We start from the raw sequence: 16555 nt of genomic DNA on the forward strand, positions 1-16555 counted from the left end.
ACATAAAGGAGAGTTCTCTAAAAATGATTCCAAGCCATACTGGAGTCACAATAGAGACTCCTTCATGGATGGAGACTCTTTATTTTCTGCCAAGGACTATTTGGATACTTATAACAACATGTGTGGCCCATATGAAACTATCAATACCGGCAGAAAGTCTGTATGAAAAGCACGAGGGAAAGCATATGTGTCTGTCTTGTCATGTACCAAGTGATCTCACAGACCTTTAATGGCCTGCGGGCCAGATCGAACAGAAGCAAGCTCTCTTTCTCTTCTGAATCTGGAAATCACAGATTCTGTAACCTTAATAAAATTGTTGTTTTATGCACTGGGTTTCTGGATTATTTTTGTCATGCAGCAAGAGTGACAAGAACTGCACATTTTCCAATCCATGATAAAGGGACCTGCCAACACAGGTAACTAGAATTTATGGCGCACCCAACGATTTCACCTTATCTTATTGTGGGAGACAAAGTGTTGTGACTTGCCAATTTCTATGTTCACTTTTACCAAGGCATACTGCTAGGTCATAATTCATTTGTGTTTAGATGGTGCCAGGTTAATATTACTTCCTGTTGAAATGTGAATGGAAGTGATGTATATCACTTTTGGTGTCAGGAAATTATGAGTGAGCTTCCTGCTCTCCTTCTTCATAATTTCTATTTTTCCCCATTCAGAGACAGATAAGTTGGAGAAGATACAGGGAAGGTCTTGAGACCCTAGAAGATGATAGAGTGAGTAAATGGTTGGTACTCGAGTTCTTGAAAAGTTGGATGGATCAGCATTCCAAATTATGATAGGAATAATAAAGAGGTCTTAGTGATAAGCTACAAAGACTTGATGTCTTCTGATATCTTCCTCCTCCTCCTCCTTCCTCTTTTTATTTTTGGGGGTAGGGGGTGTGCTACTCCTGAACGAAAGGCCTGGACACTGTCCTTGAAGTATTTTTTGCTCAAGACCAATGCTCTACCATCTGAGCCACAGTCCACTTCCAGCATTTTGGGTAGTTTATCGAAGCTAAAAGTTTCAAGGGACTCACGGATTCGAGCTGGCTTTGAGCCACAAGCCTCAGATTTCAGCCTCCTGAGCAGCTAGGATTACAGCTGTGAGCCACTGGTGCCTGATTTTCCTGACATCTTAACCAAATGCAATGACAGGATTCTTGGAGAGATTACTTCATTTGTCATTTTTGCATTTCCAAGAGGTAGAATTTGAAAGTAACTAGGTGAGAGATGAAGGGAAAGGATATAGGTAGGCTAAGAATGTCACGTAGTCCCCTGAATAATCAAATGTCGATTCTTATTGGTCAAAGATAAACAATTGTCAAATCAAAGAAGCCCTCTTGTCATCCGTAATTTGCTGGCCCAGCCTTTTATTTTTCCCAGAAAATATGAACATATTGCTTCCATTAGTTTGTGGAGATGGCCATTCTTTCCTACAGGATTGAGGGGTGTGGGACCAAATACTGAAGCAAGGTCCCACATTTTCTGGCTTTAATATAATTTTGGCTCAGGGGGTGTGTAGAAAGTGGACAGAAGTGGCCTAGAACTTCTTACGGTGAAAGCTTGTCAGAGGGAGACTCCACAGCAGCAAAGTTAAATATACCATCACTGCTTGCTGTTATGGCCTGAAAGTCTAAACCCAGAAGTTCGGGTGGTTCAAACGCCCAGCGGATGGTGCTGCAAAGTCTTTTGGGAGTCAGGAAGGTGGAGACGCCATGGATGGCATTGGAGTTCTCATAAGACCCCACAGAAGTGCTCTTGTCATAAGGTGGCTCTACCTAACCTGGCAGAGAACCTTCCACACAACTCCAGCATGCTGATTTCAGACACAATGGTGAAGAAGAAACTGCTGTTGTTTCTAAGCCAGAGTTGATGGTACTTTGTTAGAGCAGCTCAAAAGAACCTAGACTCCTTCCTTTCTTAAGCTAGGAAGAGACAACTTTTAATAGTTAGATGGTAATTCTTCTCAAAGGGTCACTCTAACAGAGCTTCATAAGATCTAGGTATCTGTGGCTGTGTAAAAGATGACCACGAACACTATAATGGCACTCATTTATTATCTTATGGCCTGAAGTTTATGTAGGATTGTCTGGCCTGTGTTCGTAGAATAGCACAGAGCTGAAGTCTAGGTATCTGGAATCTGGCATATGGAATCTCTGTGGAAGAATCTGCTGCCAAGCTAATGGAAGAATTCAGTTGCTTGCAGTTGTAGGCCTGACTTTATTTCTGACTTCTAACCAGGGGCCACTCAGCTCCCAGGAAGCATTTTAGTTCTTTTAAAAATTATTTTCTACAGATTCTCCATCTCGGTGTAAGTTAGCCAGTTCTGGTTAAGTTCCTAAAACGAACTATTTAGTAATCTAAGTTACAGGTGATAACTCTCTGCCACATAATGTAATATAATCCTCTGAATAAATCAAGGAAGATGAGCACCTTTGAAATTTGCCTGCCACCATTTCTAATAAATCTAAAGTCATGTGTGCTAACAATAAACTACTCTTTTTAAAATTCTTCAAACTCATAAAATCCAAACATTTATCAATTGTGTCTGCATAATGTTACTATGATTACTTAGGGATGGTAGGGGAAAAACAAAGGAGGAGGAAACAATGCTTGATAAGAAATGTACTCATTACCTTGCTCATGTAATTGTAACCCCTCTGTATGGTATTTTCACAAAAAAATGAAATAAAAAAGCATAAATCAGAACCTCTCAGACGTCCCTTGATTTCTGCTGCTTGTAAGGTAAAGTTACCCCTGCTCTGAAAGTCTTATGCAATCTGGCCTTTGCTTATTTGTTTTCCAGTTACTCCTCCTGGAGCAAGAGTGGTGTTTTTCTCCTCAGAGTTTGTTGCTATAATTCTTTCTAAAGAGAATTTTACCACTCTCCCCCTTGTGCTTTCTATCTCTTGCCAATTTCCTATTTATTTTCCAGATTTCACCTAAACTATACTATTTCACTTGATAAGGTTAGGTGGGGTTTGTTACATACTCTCATTCCATCTTCCCATTTGTTACATGCTCTCATTCAACTTTCTCATAACTCAATGTGCTAATCCTTCCTTATCTATGATTTTATTTTCTGTTATTTTAATTGCCCATGTTTATTCATATTCTGAAAATACTAGATGGAAAATGAGAGAGAGGGACAGAGGGATAGAGAGACATGGAGAGAGACAGAAACACATAGAGACAGAAATAGACAGAGACAGCGTCATACTTAAAGAGACCACATTCATATAGTTTTTATCACAGTATGTTGTTATAAGTGTTCTAGTCTATTATTCATCATTATTCTATGTCTCATCTGTGCTGAATTTAGAAATAAATACATAGATATGCTTGAATAGAAAAGACATGGCATGTATAGATCATCACTACCTGTGATTTCAGGCATCTACCAAGGGTCCGAGAGCCTAGCCATCACCCTGGGTCAAGAATGACCAACTGTAATTGACTCAGAAAGTTTGTATATGTCAGGCATCCTCCAATGAGCAGGAGCTATCGTGTGTGACTAATTCAAAGTTTGGAACATAGGGAACTTTCTTTCAGGTGGAGATAGTACTTAGTGCTAACAGTAATTGCCTACTGTAATTAATTAATTAATTCACTTACCACTTCCTGTATTACTTGCTTAGCATTTGCCCCTCATTGGACTAAAAGTTCATGATATCTCTAGTTACTAATGAAAGCCTCAACATATAATGTTCAATAAACACTTGTCAAGTGGCTGAGCCTAGTCACATTTTATTTTAAGTTATACTTGTGCTTCTACTTATGTAGAGGTTGCTATGTAGAGGATGCTACTAAGGCTTTTCTTTCCATTTAGTGTTGCTTTATACAACCCCAGGGCCACCTTGCTTTTTACCAGAAGCATTTCAGTTCAGTTGTCCCTAACCTTAGGGTTGTTTATGCAGCTCTGCCAAGATGATCAGCCTTCATTTATTTGTTGTATTTTCTGGTCTACATTAATAGAAGCATGTATATATACTGACACAGAAGAAAGAAGTGTTTGGGTGCCTGTGTCGATACATAACTCATGTGGAAGCAAACTTGTTGCAATATTTGTCAAATTCCATATTTGTCCTGAAAGATATGGTTTATAGTTTAAAAAGATGTTTCCTGGGAGTATGATGTGATTATAATCTAGAAATACATCTATGTCATGCCATATTTTAGACTCTAATGCTTGGAGAAATGTTTTACATTTATAAGTACTATGTCTTCCTTTGACACCATAAATATTTTTAAAAAATGTTATTTTACTCATGAATGAACACAGAGCAATTTTTTCTCTGATGTAGTTTAAATTGACAGAATAATTGAATGTTTGCCTTATTTTCTAAAATTGCTTTTCAATATCAGCCACAAATTGGAATTTAGACATGGAGAACGTTAACTTGAATGGAATCATACAATTATATTGGTCATGTGGAATAGGTAACCAGTTTCAGTAAGAAATTGTCAGGAGGATGATAAGGGAACATTATTGTCAGGTCTCAGATGGAGTATAATAAGTTGTATCTAAATTCTCAAAAGAAATAAATTATTAAAGCATTCAGTTTACAAATTGTCCATCTCTACTCATCTGCTACTCTTTTCTCTCTTGTTGTTCAAGCTCTTCCTCTTCTTCTTCTTCTCCTTCTCCTTCTCTTCTTCTTCTTCTTCTTCTTCTCCTTCTCCTTCTCCTTCTCCCTCTCACTCTCACTCTCCCTCTCCCCCTCCCCCTCCCCCTCCCCCTCCCCCTTCTCCTCCTCCTCCTCCTCCTCCTCCTCCTCTTCTTCCTCCTCCTGCTGCTGCTGGTGGGGCTTGAACTTCAGGCATGGGTGCTGTCCCTGAGCTCTTTTGCTCAAGGTTAGCATGCTACCACTTTGAGTAATGGCACCACTTCTGGTTTTCTGGTAATTAATTGGAGAGCCTTGCAGACTTTTCTGCTGGGGCTGGCTTTGAACTGCGATCCTCAGATCTCAGCCGCCTGAGTAGCTAGGATTACAGGCATGAGCCACCAGTACTTGGCTGTTCAAGCTCTTCTTATTTCTATGCTGTTTTCAAAAAACCAGACACCTAAAATTCCATTTTAGAGAATTTGATATTTCTCTCTGCCTGAAATTCTCTTCTTTCAGAGTACCACATGACAAACTTCTTTAAGTCTTAACTCCAAATCCTCTTGCCTTAATATCTTCTTATCTAACAGCTTCAGTATGTACCCTCCTCTGCTTCTGTTGTCATAGAATTTATGACCTCCTCAGTACATACTTCACTTATTTTTGTCAGTCGTGGGGCTTGAACTCTGGGCCTGGGCACTATCTCTCAGCTCTTCAGCTCAAGGCTAGCATTCTACCACTTGAGCCACAGCACCACTTCTGATTTCTGGTGGTTTATGGGAGATAAGAGTCTCACATACTCTCCTGTCCAGGCTGGCTTTGAACCGTGATCCTCAGATCTCAGCTTCCTTAGTAACTAGGATTACAGCAGGTGTGAGCCACTGGGCCTGGCTTCACTTATTTTTAGGGACACTTTCTACCCTCCTCTCTACCACAAAAGCAGGATCTTTGTGTCTTTTATTAAATGACCTATTTCATGAATGGAAAACTGTAGCTGTTCTGATTTAGCTGGGACTCACGAGTGAATCGATTTCCTGTTTATTGATATAAATCAGGATTAGTTCCAGACAACTGAGTTGTTTAATAATAACCCACTGTGTGGGCCATTAAAGAAAAGTTATGTAAACAACCAAGTAAATAAAAGCATTAAACAGATGATAAAAACGAAAACCTCCAGCTGTGATCTTTGGTATATTTGGATACAAATGTAAAGAGATAAGCTTTCTTTCAAGATTCTCACCCATCTATTTTCTTGATTTTTTCATTTGTTCATATAAATTTCCTCGTCAATTCTTTTTTCTAAGTTGGACTCTGCTGGGTTTTTGTCTTCTTGTGAACCACACAATTGAAACAAAAACTCTTCTTCAACAGTCAAGGTGAGTCTATTATTACTTAGATAAAAACCTTTGCAGCAACTGTTTCATAGGACCAAAGGAATTTCCTTGATTTAACTCAGAAATTATTTTTAAACATTTATTTATTTTAAGTTATTATTATTATTATTTTAGCAATACCGAACATGAAGAAGTTTTATAAAAAAAAATGTGAACTCTTTAGTTGGGTCCTGGTGGCTCCTACCTGTAATTCTAGCTACTCAGAAGGTTGAGATCTGAAGATTCTAGTTTGAAGCCAGCCCAGGCACTAGCAGCACTAGCCTTAAGCAAAAGAGCACAGGAACAGCACCCAGGCTCTGAGTTCAAGCCCCATGATCATCAATAAAATAAAATAAAATGTGTACACTTGAAAGGTTCATAATGACTTGCAAATCATTTTCATCTTGAGTTGAAGCTGGAATACTTTCATGATGTGGAACATTGGTACAGAAGACTAGGAAATTTATACTATTTTTTTTCTTCTGTCCTTCAGGGGACTTGAACATAGGACCTGGGCACTGTCCCTGAGCATTTTTTTTTTTTTTTACTTAAGGCTAGCTCTCTACCACTTTCAACTACAATTCCACTTCCGTTTTTTAGGTGGTTAATTGGAGGTTAAGAGTCTCAGGGCCTTTCTTGCTCAGGCAGGCTTTGAACCATGATCCTCGGATCCCAGCCTTCAGAGTAGCTAGGGTTTATAGGAGGGGGCTACCAGCACCCAGATAATTTATACCTTTTTTCTAAGTTTCAGTCTCATCTTCTATAAAGTTGGAGTACTATATCTACTTCATAAGGTAGTTTACACATCAGAAGCATTAGAATTATTAGAGTTCATTTCTTTTTCTTTTTCTCATAAAAGAAAAAAGGCAATAGAAAAACATAAAAGTTTGGGGGGGAAAGTCTCCATATTAAAAAAACTATCAATAGCAAATCAAATTGACCTTAACACAGGTGCTGAATGCTGCGCAAATTGTTTTATCTCGCTGGCTTTACAACTATCTATAAAAGTTAAAATAAAATTAAATTGGGAATTAGGAAAATGCTCTCAGATATAAAAGGAGTAACAACTGGAAGGAATTCATATTTGCCGCTAGGCTTATATCTAATAGACATAAAATTTAACTTGAAAATGCTCTGTTACACCTGAGGTACCTTTTGTTAGGTAATTGAAATGAATCTCAGACTGGCTTGTGAGACATTTAGCAGCTGTTGCTGTTTATCTTTGAGTTTCTGAATGAGTGCAGAGTCATTTTAATATTTTCTTTGGAAGAGCAATTCTGAGCGTGTTGAATTCAAATAGATGTTTTTATGTTATTTAGGCTAAATACTGTATGGAAAAAAATCCCCACAGGAAGAACTCTAGATATTTTCGTGTGTGTCTGGAGTATATAGTGTGCTATAAAAAGTCTTCTGTCACATTTTAGGTACAAAATACAACAAGACTTGGAAGTACTTTGTGGGCTCAGAGGTAAGGAACAGTCTGCAATGTAGCTGTCTCATAAAAGCAATGAGGAGGTATATAAAATATTTTGGAATCATCCTAGGCATAAACAGTATTTCTAATGAGCATATTTTATAAGGCAAAATTTATTTCTAACACAGCTGTTCGTACAAAGCACCATCATGATAGTTTATAGGAGATGGCTTAAGGGAAAAGAGTATACTCCTAAAAATGAGATGGAGTTGTACCCTTCTAAGGAAGAAAATAAATTGTTTTAGGAGTGTAAATACTCTAGGAAATTTCTGTATTTTCAGACTATTATGGAAAAAGTAGGACATGTTTATTAATTAATCTATAGATCTCATATTTCACAAATGTCAGACAGGAAGACCTGTATTTCATTTTACATATGGCCACTTCAAGATCACGTAGCTTTCTCTTTCCAAGTGAGGAGAAATTAGGTATATTGTTTTGTAAACAAACCTAATTTTGAATCCTTGCTTTGATATTAACTAGGTAATGCCTTCTCTTTGCAATTATGAAATAGAATGTTTTTAACCTTGCATTTGTAACGAACAGGGCAAGAAATTAAATTCAGTGACCTGTAAGTGCTAACTCATTACTTTTTCTTATTAAGGGACCCAATAATAGTTACTATCACCATAGGAACTTTGGGACACAGGCAGCAGAAGGTAATGGCTTTGTAAGTCATACAAGGATGTTGAATAAATGGGATGTTGTCTGTTAAAATCTGTCATGCTACAGATATGGTTCAAGTGGTAGAGTGCCTGTCTAGCAAACATGATTTCCTGAGTTCAAGCCCCAGTAACCCCAAATACATAAAGATCTCAAACAGATTTTAGTCATTTAATGCTCTGTGTATATGTCAGTGACAGGATTATATTTGTTTGCTTATGCTCAGCACGTTTTCCATTTTTTCTGCACAAAGCTAGTAGGTAGTAAAATTCAAAGAGACTCCATAGGCTTATTTACAATAATTCCTCCTGCCCATATGTACACTTGAGAGACTTAAGACTGAGATGGGGAAGGACAAGAGAAGAAGCAACTAAAATTAGGAGCTGGAATTGTCTGGAGGTCCAAGGCTGATGTCCTCTCCTCCTGCTGCTATATCATCACTGGAGCATTCAACAGTCTTTGGCACGCAAAGGGACGTGGGCGGGGACAGTGCCTTTAGTCCCCTGGGTAGGGAAGGGAACTACAAGTGAGACCCTTGCTCTAAACCTGGACTGACCAGGTGGGAAATGAACCTCCATGTACAGACAGCAATACACATTGCCTCTCTGCTATATAAGCGTCTCTTGTCTCTTACTAGGCTGAATGTTTTTGAGAGCAAGGTTTTAATCTCTATGCAGCTAATTTAGTTTGCAGACTACCACTCGCCATTTCTTCCATAAAGGTATTTAATGTGGTGATCTCCTATGGGGTAGAGACTACATTGAATACTGTACTGTATCTTTTTTGTTTTTATTACAGTACTCTGAATAGTTAGGTTTCCTGCTTACTTCAATGGTAGTGCATTTAGTCCCAAATATGATGATGCTAGTTTTTGAATTTTAATGAGTACAATTAAATTAGTACAATCAAATATAACTAACATATAACTACAATTAAATATAACAACAATTAAATATAACTAACATACAAGTAGGCGAGAGAAATAATTGTTCATGTCAAAACTTGGTAGAAAAGTTTGGAAGGGTTGAGTTATTGAAAAGCTGTCAAATTAGATTTAGGCAAGGTAAGAATAAAAGATTGGACAAAATTATATACAAAAATAAAACCTAGCAGTATTCTGTTATTGCACTAAGGTAGCTTCATTCACAGGTCTTTATGATCTCATACTAACTTAAAGGTGAAATATGGATCCTGGGTCTAACTGGGGCCATCTTGGCAACATGGTAGATGACGGGGAATTCCTAAAATCTCTTAGAACTGAAGACCCACCTCCATCCTCAGGTGATGGGCATGCATGAATTTCTAGAGGCAGGGCTCTAGCAATAGGTTACTGGACCTGTCAGACTTGTACTATGATTTCATGATCTTACTGGAACTCTCCAGTTCTCTGTGACACTGCCGCCTGATCGTGACCCTATTTAGGCCCTAGAACCACAGCCGCCATTTTGTGCTATCTCCTGACATGAAGTCACCCTGGCATCCCTCTTCAGCTCTCCATTAGAGTTGATCTGGTTTGTTGAGATTGTTTTCCTGCTCTTTCTTTACTACCCTGATGGCTCAATTTCTTAACAATATTTAAATGTATTCAAAGCTGGAAGTCTTCAGGTCAGGAGTCTACTTGCAGTCTCTGGCTTTCTAACAAAGACTCCAATTTGACCTCTTAAAAGTGTAGCTTCTCTGTATCTCACGGATAGAATTCCCATATAATAAAGGAACCCACATTCGGAAATTCTAACTAATGCATTTTGTGTGTGGCACCTGTGGTTTAACTCAAATTAGTAAGGCAGAGGAAAGCTTTCACTTCCCTTATGTTAAAAGACTAGTGAATAAAATTAAATATATTCGATGTCCTATTTTAGAGGAAAAACGATTAATGTAATTTTGTGCTTTTCTGCACAGTAGATGTTTCTTCTTAATGGGTGAAATGCTCATGACAATTGTATTTGATAAAGAGCTTCTAATTGCTTCTTTTGTCCTTTTCCATATAGTCTAGCTTGCATGGTATATCATCACATGGACAAAGTTGAAGATTAATATTTGTAGAGAAGATCAACAAATTTCTCAGAATCAAAGCCTGGTCTGGTTGGTTAAAAATCTGTGAAATGAAAAGGACAGGAACAGAACTGAAAGTTTCATCTTTTCAGAGAAGAAAAAAAATACTAGTTCGGCTGATATGGAGTATAGATTAAGAGCCACAGATAACTGATGAAAAGCTTCATGGCTCATGATTCAATATGTTCATTTGATTTGTGTGGTAATTAGGAACAACTATGAATTCTTAGGAGAGGAAAATAAAGTAAATTAGGGAGACAATTAATGAAATGCTGGATGAAATAAAAGAGGATTAAAATTAGAGGAAGAGAGGCTAATGAACATGCACTGAATTATGACCGTGAATATGGGAACAAAATATCTCCTAAACAGACTTAGGATGAGGAGTTACTGGGAATTAATTTTCCTGGTATCTATGAAAGAATAAGCTTCCTGCAGAAAGAAAGATACTTCTCACATTTGCCTTTAAATCTCAAGAGTTTAGCCCAGAGTTGACACATGGTAATGAAAGTAACTGTTGGATGAATTAATGAGTTTCCTTAAATGTCTGAGTATTAAGCTCATCACATAGGAAGATGGTAGTGCATCACACAGGAGGTAACCTAGGATCTGATTACCCAGGAAGAGTGGTTTTGGGGTAGTCTGTAGGTTTGCTTCTAAGGTTTACATAGTCATTCTAGGATGTGTGGTTCTTGTATTTATCCCACCTAGAGCCTCAGGTGTTTTTACACAGCTGAAGTTATGGATCACAAGCTCTTCCTGACTCTACAGGTAGCCAAGAAATAGTAGATCTATATTGGTCCTTGTTGATAGAAAAGGCAAACTCTAATTTCATTTGATACTGATTCACCTTGATGTGAACTTTATGTCCTTTATCAGAAGGTTCCACACAATCTATCCCTGGCTTCCCTCTACACCTTTCATGGGTGCCTAATTACTAATCATTGTCTACTTTTTTTGTGCCCAGCCTGGGCTTGAACTTAAGACCTGCATGCTGTTCCTCAGCTTTGTTTTTTAACTCAAGGGTAGTGTTACACCATTTGAGCCACAGCTCCACTTCCAGTGATTCACTGGAGTCTCATGTACTTTCCTGCCTGGGTTGGCTTCAAACCTCTATCCTTAGATCTCAGCCTCCTGAATAGGTAGGATTACAGGTGTGAGCCACCAGTGCTCAACTTCATTGTTTACATTTATTGTTTGACTTTTCTGCAATCAAAGGCCAGATCTTTGGGAAATGCTACTATTTAGATTTTTATCTTTGGGGAATGATATACAAATGTATTGTGAAGTAGTGGAGACTCTTTGTGGGTTTAGACATAGAGACTAGAACTTGTACTCCATAAAGTCTGTCTTGGTCTCCTCTTTATTTCTAAGTACAGGTCCAAATTAAGTACCTGAAACAATGCCTGACATAATTTAGAGGCTCAATAAAAGCAGATTGAGAGATTGACCAAATGCGATTTTCCCCTCCCTGGTAGCTGACTAACCTAGAAACATCTAAAAGCAGCTGGACATGCCACTTAGGACTTCAGGTACTTGTTGGAAGATGTTGAAGGTGGCTCACAGTGTGGACAAACTGTTTCTGTTTAGCTCAGCTAAGTCCTGAAAATTATACTGAGTTGGCTTTTATGTTATGGCAGAAAAACTACTCATTTAAAGAAGTCAATAGTTTCAGATAAATGACACAAAGACAGTTACAGAAAGAAAAGATAACTGGAAAATTCTGTTAACAAAATATAGTCCAGCCATAAATTTCATATGAAATGGAATTTTCAGGAAAGATTTTCATTCACCAATAGAATCCTGCCCCAAACTGTTATGATGTGATTCTGTATAAATATCAGCAACATTTCAAGAGTAAGTATCAAGAAACGTTGCTTGGAAATACCCATACATAAAAATCTTTTGAACTATCATATCTAAGTTATAGATTGAAAAAAACTATTTCTATATGATCATGTGACATGCTTTAGTTGGCTGTATCTTTATGCTGCAAGATGCAGCTTAATTTATGGCGCATTTCCATAAAGTCAGGCATTTGATATTTTTTCTCTTTTATTTTGAATTATCATTTAAAAGAGCTAATTCTGTACAACATTATTTCACACAGAAAACCTTCTTCTTCCTTCAGTGTAAATTCTATCAAAGCTTGTCCGAGTTTGTCTCTTTCGTGTGAAAATATTAATACAGAGGGACAGAAACCCCAAGGTCACTAAACAGTAGAAAAAAAAAAAGAATGAAGGATATGTCTGAAATGGGACCCTGTTAAGACATAACTGTCACCAAAGAATCTGTCATTCTAACCAAACAACCTGGACCAATTTAGTCTTGAACTTCGAGTGCTGTTGCTATGGTTTTTAGACAAAGGCGCTAGGGCTGCTTTCCAATTATATCTTTCAGAATGACAGATAAACTGAAAAATAGGAAATGGGGTAATAAAATCTCAGGTCCCACAAAGAAGACGTGACATATTCAGCTGACACGAAGTGTGATATAAGTTTATATTTAAAAGAAACACTTTTGTGATTTAGAATGCAAATGTTATTTTATGAAAACTCTTTAGACTTGCAGGAGCAATTTTATTCGTCATCCAGTTCATTAAAGACAGGTCTCTCCTGTGTACTAAAATTTCTCTTATTTTAAACTTCAAGAATTTATGAGCTGAGAGAACTTGAAGATGAACAAAGGTTAGAAACTATGAAAAGTAGAAAAATAATTCCATTTGAATTCTTATGATATTCTTAAAGTAGTGATATTTCATTGCTGCTAGAGTCAAATGAAGAATTCTGGCCCTTTGAGTCAAAGGTATTATTGTCAACTTTGCAGGCCACAGATACTTGAGCAATTTTTGATAATCAGTGGTATTTTATTGTCCCAAGATCAGCAGAAAATTTGCTGTTCTGTTATTGGAGTATAAATGAGTCTAATAAATTAGTGAAGTCATTAAGTGATCATTAGTGAATCATCAAAAGGTTAACAGTGAACTTGAGGATCGTGATGGGTAGACCCTGAATTGAGTGTCAGACCATTTAATGTCTCTGTGGTCTCAGCAATGAGATACTGGGTGATTAATTTTTAAAATTTAAACAAATTAATCTAAAAATCTTTAAAACCACTAGGCACCGGTGCCTCATGCCTGTAATCCTACCTACACAAGAAGCTGAGATCTGAGGATCCCAGCCAGCCCAGGTAGGAAGTCGGTGAGACTCTTATCTCCAATTAATCATGAGAAAAGGCAGAAAGTGGAGCTGTGGCTCCAGGGGCACAGTGCTAGCCATGAGCAAAAAGGAGCTCAGGGCCCCCCAGCCCCAGAGTTCAAGCCCCAGGATTGGAAAAAAAAAATCTTAAGTGTCATTTTCTTCATCCGTAAAAGCAGAATGATTATATTCATCTTTTATGATTGTTCTATAAAATCAGCTAATACCCATAAAGTACTTAACCCAGCATCTGGCTTAGTAAATAAATATAGCAGATGCAATTTCTACAAATACTGTCACTGTATTACTTTCTGGTCATGTCCGCCATAACAAGGTGTGCAGCTATTGCTGTGATAGTGGAACCAGGGGACATCAGAGAATTCAAAGGTCTAGAAAAGTGTAGAAAAACATCCTCTCTCTCTCTCTCCCTATCTCTCTCTCTGTCTCTTCCTGTCTCTCTCTGTCTCTGTCTCTCTGTCTCTCTGTCTTTGTGTCTCTGTCTCTGTCTCTCTCTCTCTCTCTCTCTTTTGTCCTGGGGCTTGAACTCTGGGCCTAAGAATCAATTCCTAAATAAGTAGAGATCTGGAAAGTTCCAGATAATAATGAATAAAAACTTTGGTCATTTAGAAATTTTGTGAAGAAGAGCTTCAGTTTATCGTTTATGTTTTCTAACTTAGCTTTCCAATCATTCAGATTATGAAATAACTAGTTACAATTAAACCCCGACCTGCCAATTCTTCATGAAATACAAAAAGCAACAATTCCAATAACTTGAATTCACACTTCTTCATGCATCTTAATTCTTCGATGTGATCTACGTGCTTCAGAAGGAATGCATTTGCTAGGGAGTGGTAGGTCAGTGTTGGCCCAGCAAGTCTCCCACCTGCAAGTGGGAGTTTGAATCATTTCTTTTTGTGAGTAGCATGTCTTCTCACTGAACCATCCAAAGGAAAAAGCACTGAAAAAACACACTTGGGAAGTGTCCTTAATTCATGTTACCATGTGGATCACAAGACAGAGGAGGGCATTCTACCAGAATTATCAAAGTGACGTAGCCACAAGTGTGAAGAGAATCATGGTGGCTTACCTTGAAAGAGATTTCATACTGTTCTCCTCCCCAGATTTCTAAACCTGGATCGTAGCCACCCAATTCCCAAAACCATTTTCGATCCACAGCAAAGAGTCCTCCAGCCATAACGGGAGACCTGGGAAACAAACAAAGCCATCTTTCAAGTCAAGGGCAATGATGTTTTGTTGGAAAAGAAAATGACCTTTGAGATGTCAATCATATGAGGTTTTCAGCATTATTATTATTATTAGTATTTTGTGAGAAAGCACAAAGCTTCTTACTGAAAAGGAGCTAGGAAAGGAGAAAGGATGGAAGACGCATCTTTGTGAACATGAAATCTTGCAGTTTAGATTGTATCACAACAAAGATTTGCTTTGTTTATTCTTAGAGACAAGCACCTGAAGATTAGTAACTGACACCTTTGAGAACATCACTATGCATTATGGTTTTTCCATTACATTGAAAGAACTCCTGTAGTATCGGACAAAGAGGCTGAAAAGTACCATTAGATGAGGTTTTTGACAATCTCTGAGGATATGTTTACCGAGCATCTAATACGTACAGGTCATGACAAATGGAAAGACTATGAATCGGAATAAAATAATCACTCAGACTTTGTTCTTTCATTACCATACTGGAATAGAAATTTAAAATAAGTCTTTTCACTCTATGTTTTATCTATATTATTACATTCTTCACTATTAACAGCTCTTTTCTCTTTTTAAGAAAGAATCATTTTTGGCTAAGGAATACTTTTCAAGTATTCCACAATATTGGAATGAATTTTCACCATGTCACTAGATATATAATCTTTAGTCTAGTCTTTGCTGTTTTTTTTTTTCAGTTTAAAGGTAGCTCTTATTTTTCATTACTGGGTTGGAAGTGAAATCTTTTGGCTAACTGCTTTGATGAATGCTTACTTTTTTTTTTTTTTTTTTTTCCTTGGTTTTGTTTTTTTTTTTTTTTTTTTTTTTTTTACATTTCTTTTTTTTAATTTTTTTATTTTATTTTATTTTATTTGAAAACATACTGTACAGAGGGGTTACAATTACATGGGCAGGAAAATGCATACATTTCTTACCAAGCATTGCAGCCTCCTCCTTTGTTTACCCTTCACCTCCCTTCCCAGCCTCCCCCCTCCCCCCCACCCAATCATACCCCCCCTCCCTCTCCCCCACCGACATTGTAAAGCTGGTTTTGACATGACATTTTGTACTTCTCATTGTTGCAACAGGTCCACCCATGCATGTGTTTCTAACGCATTTATAATATTATTTCTTTGTTGCTTTGTATGTCCCTCCCCCACAGTGTAACCCCCGCTTTCACTATATTTGATGTCAGTATAACATGTGGAGGAGACGGGGACAAACAAGTCGTTTAAGGATGAATGTTTACTTTGATGGATCCTTTGAAAGCATGCCTGTGTATGGTTTGAAGAAATAGGCAGTGAGTTTAGGAACATTGCTCAAGGCTGTGTGTAGTGTGTGGTACAGCTGGTTCTAGACCTTGGTGCTCTGGTTTCAAAGCCTTTGTGTTTCCCACCTTTAAGCTGTTTTTGTTTCAGTATTTGAGAGTTGGTGAGAGAACTGTATACATAAGGTTATAAAACATCTTCATGAGACAATACACAAAATGTGTATCATCAACATCGTAAATGTGACCATTTTGAATTTTTGGAGACAAAGCATAATTACAAGTAACAAACCAGAGCATCCAATATTGCTACATATTTTAAGTTCTATATAATCACAGTGCACACACCAAGTTAGAGAATCAGGATTTAAGCTTGGTAATATGTTATGAGGCACTTAGGCAACATAAACCTAAATTTAAATGCAATATGTATTTTAGGGACTTTGCATAATAAGATGGTAGGTGGTCTGATTACTCCAGTTTATAAATGGTTTCTTTGAAGGCATAGATTCATGTCGTGAGAAAGAAATAAAAAGGATCAGAAGAGAGATTTGTTTTCCTCCTTAAAACCGAACAGAATTCAGAAAATACAAAGACTGTCATGTCATTTAAAAAATTTTGTTTGAAATACAAATTCTAGAATCAAATGACCCTTATTTTCACCTTCTTTCTAGTAGTTTTCTCATTTTGCAGACACAGAATCTGGAA

At 37.5% G+C, this 16555-nt stretch overlaps 1 protein-coding gene across 1 annotated transcript in view; it reads right to left on the reverse strand.

Moving 5' to 3' along the window:
* Window positions 1-16555, reverse strand: part of Galntl6 (polypeptide N-acetylgalactosaminyltransferase like 6) — an 813988-nt gene that overhangs the window by 66035 nt on the left and 731398 nt on the right. The window contains exon 7 of the mRNA XM_042702130.1: window positions 14453-14570. Coding sequence (XP_042558064.1) covers window positions 14453-14570 — 118 coding nt within the window. The remainder of the gene's footprint in view (window positions 1-14452; window positions 14571-16555) is intronic.

This window comes from Dipodomys spectabilis, unplaced genomic scaffold (assembly GCF_019054845.1).
Source record: "Dipodomys spectabilis isolate Male_0828 unplaced genomic scaffold, ASM1905484v1 ptg000009l, whole genome shotgun sequence".
Lineage (NCBI taxonomy): Eukaryota > Metazoa > Chordata > Mammalia > Rodentia > Heteromyidae > Dipodomys > Dipodomys spectabilis.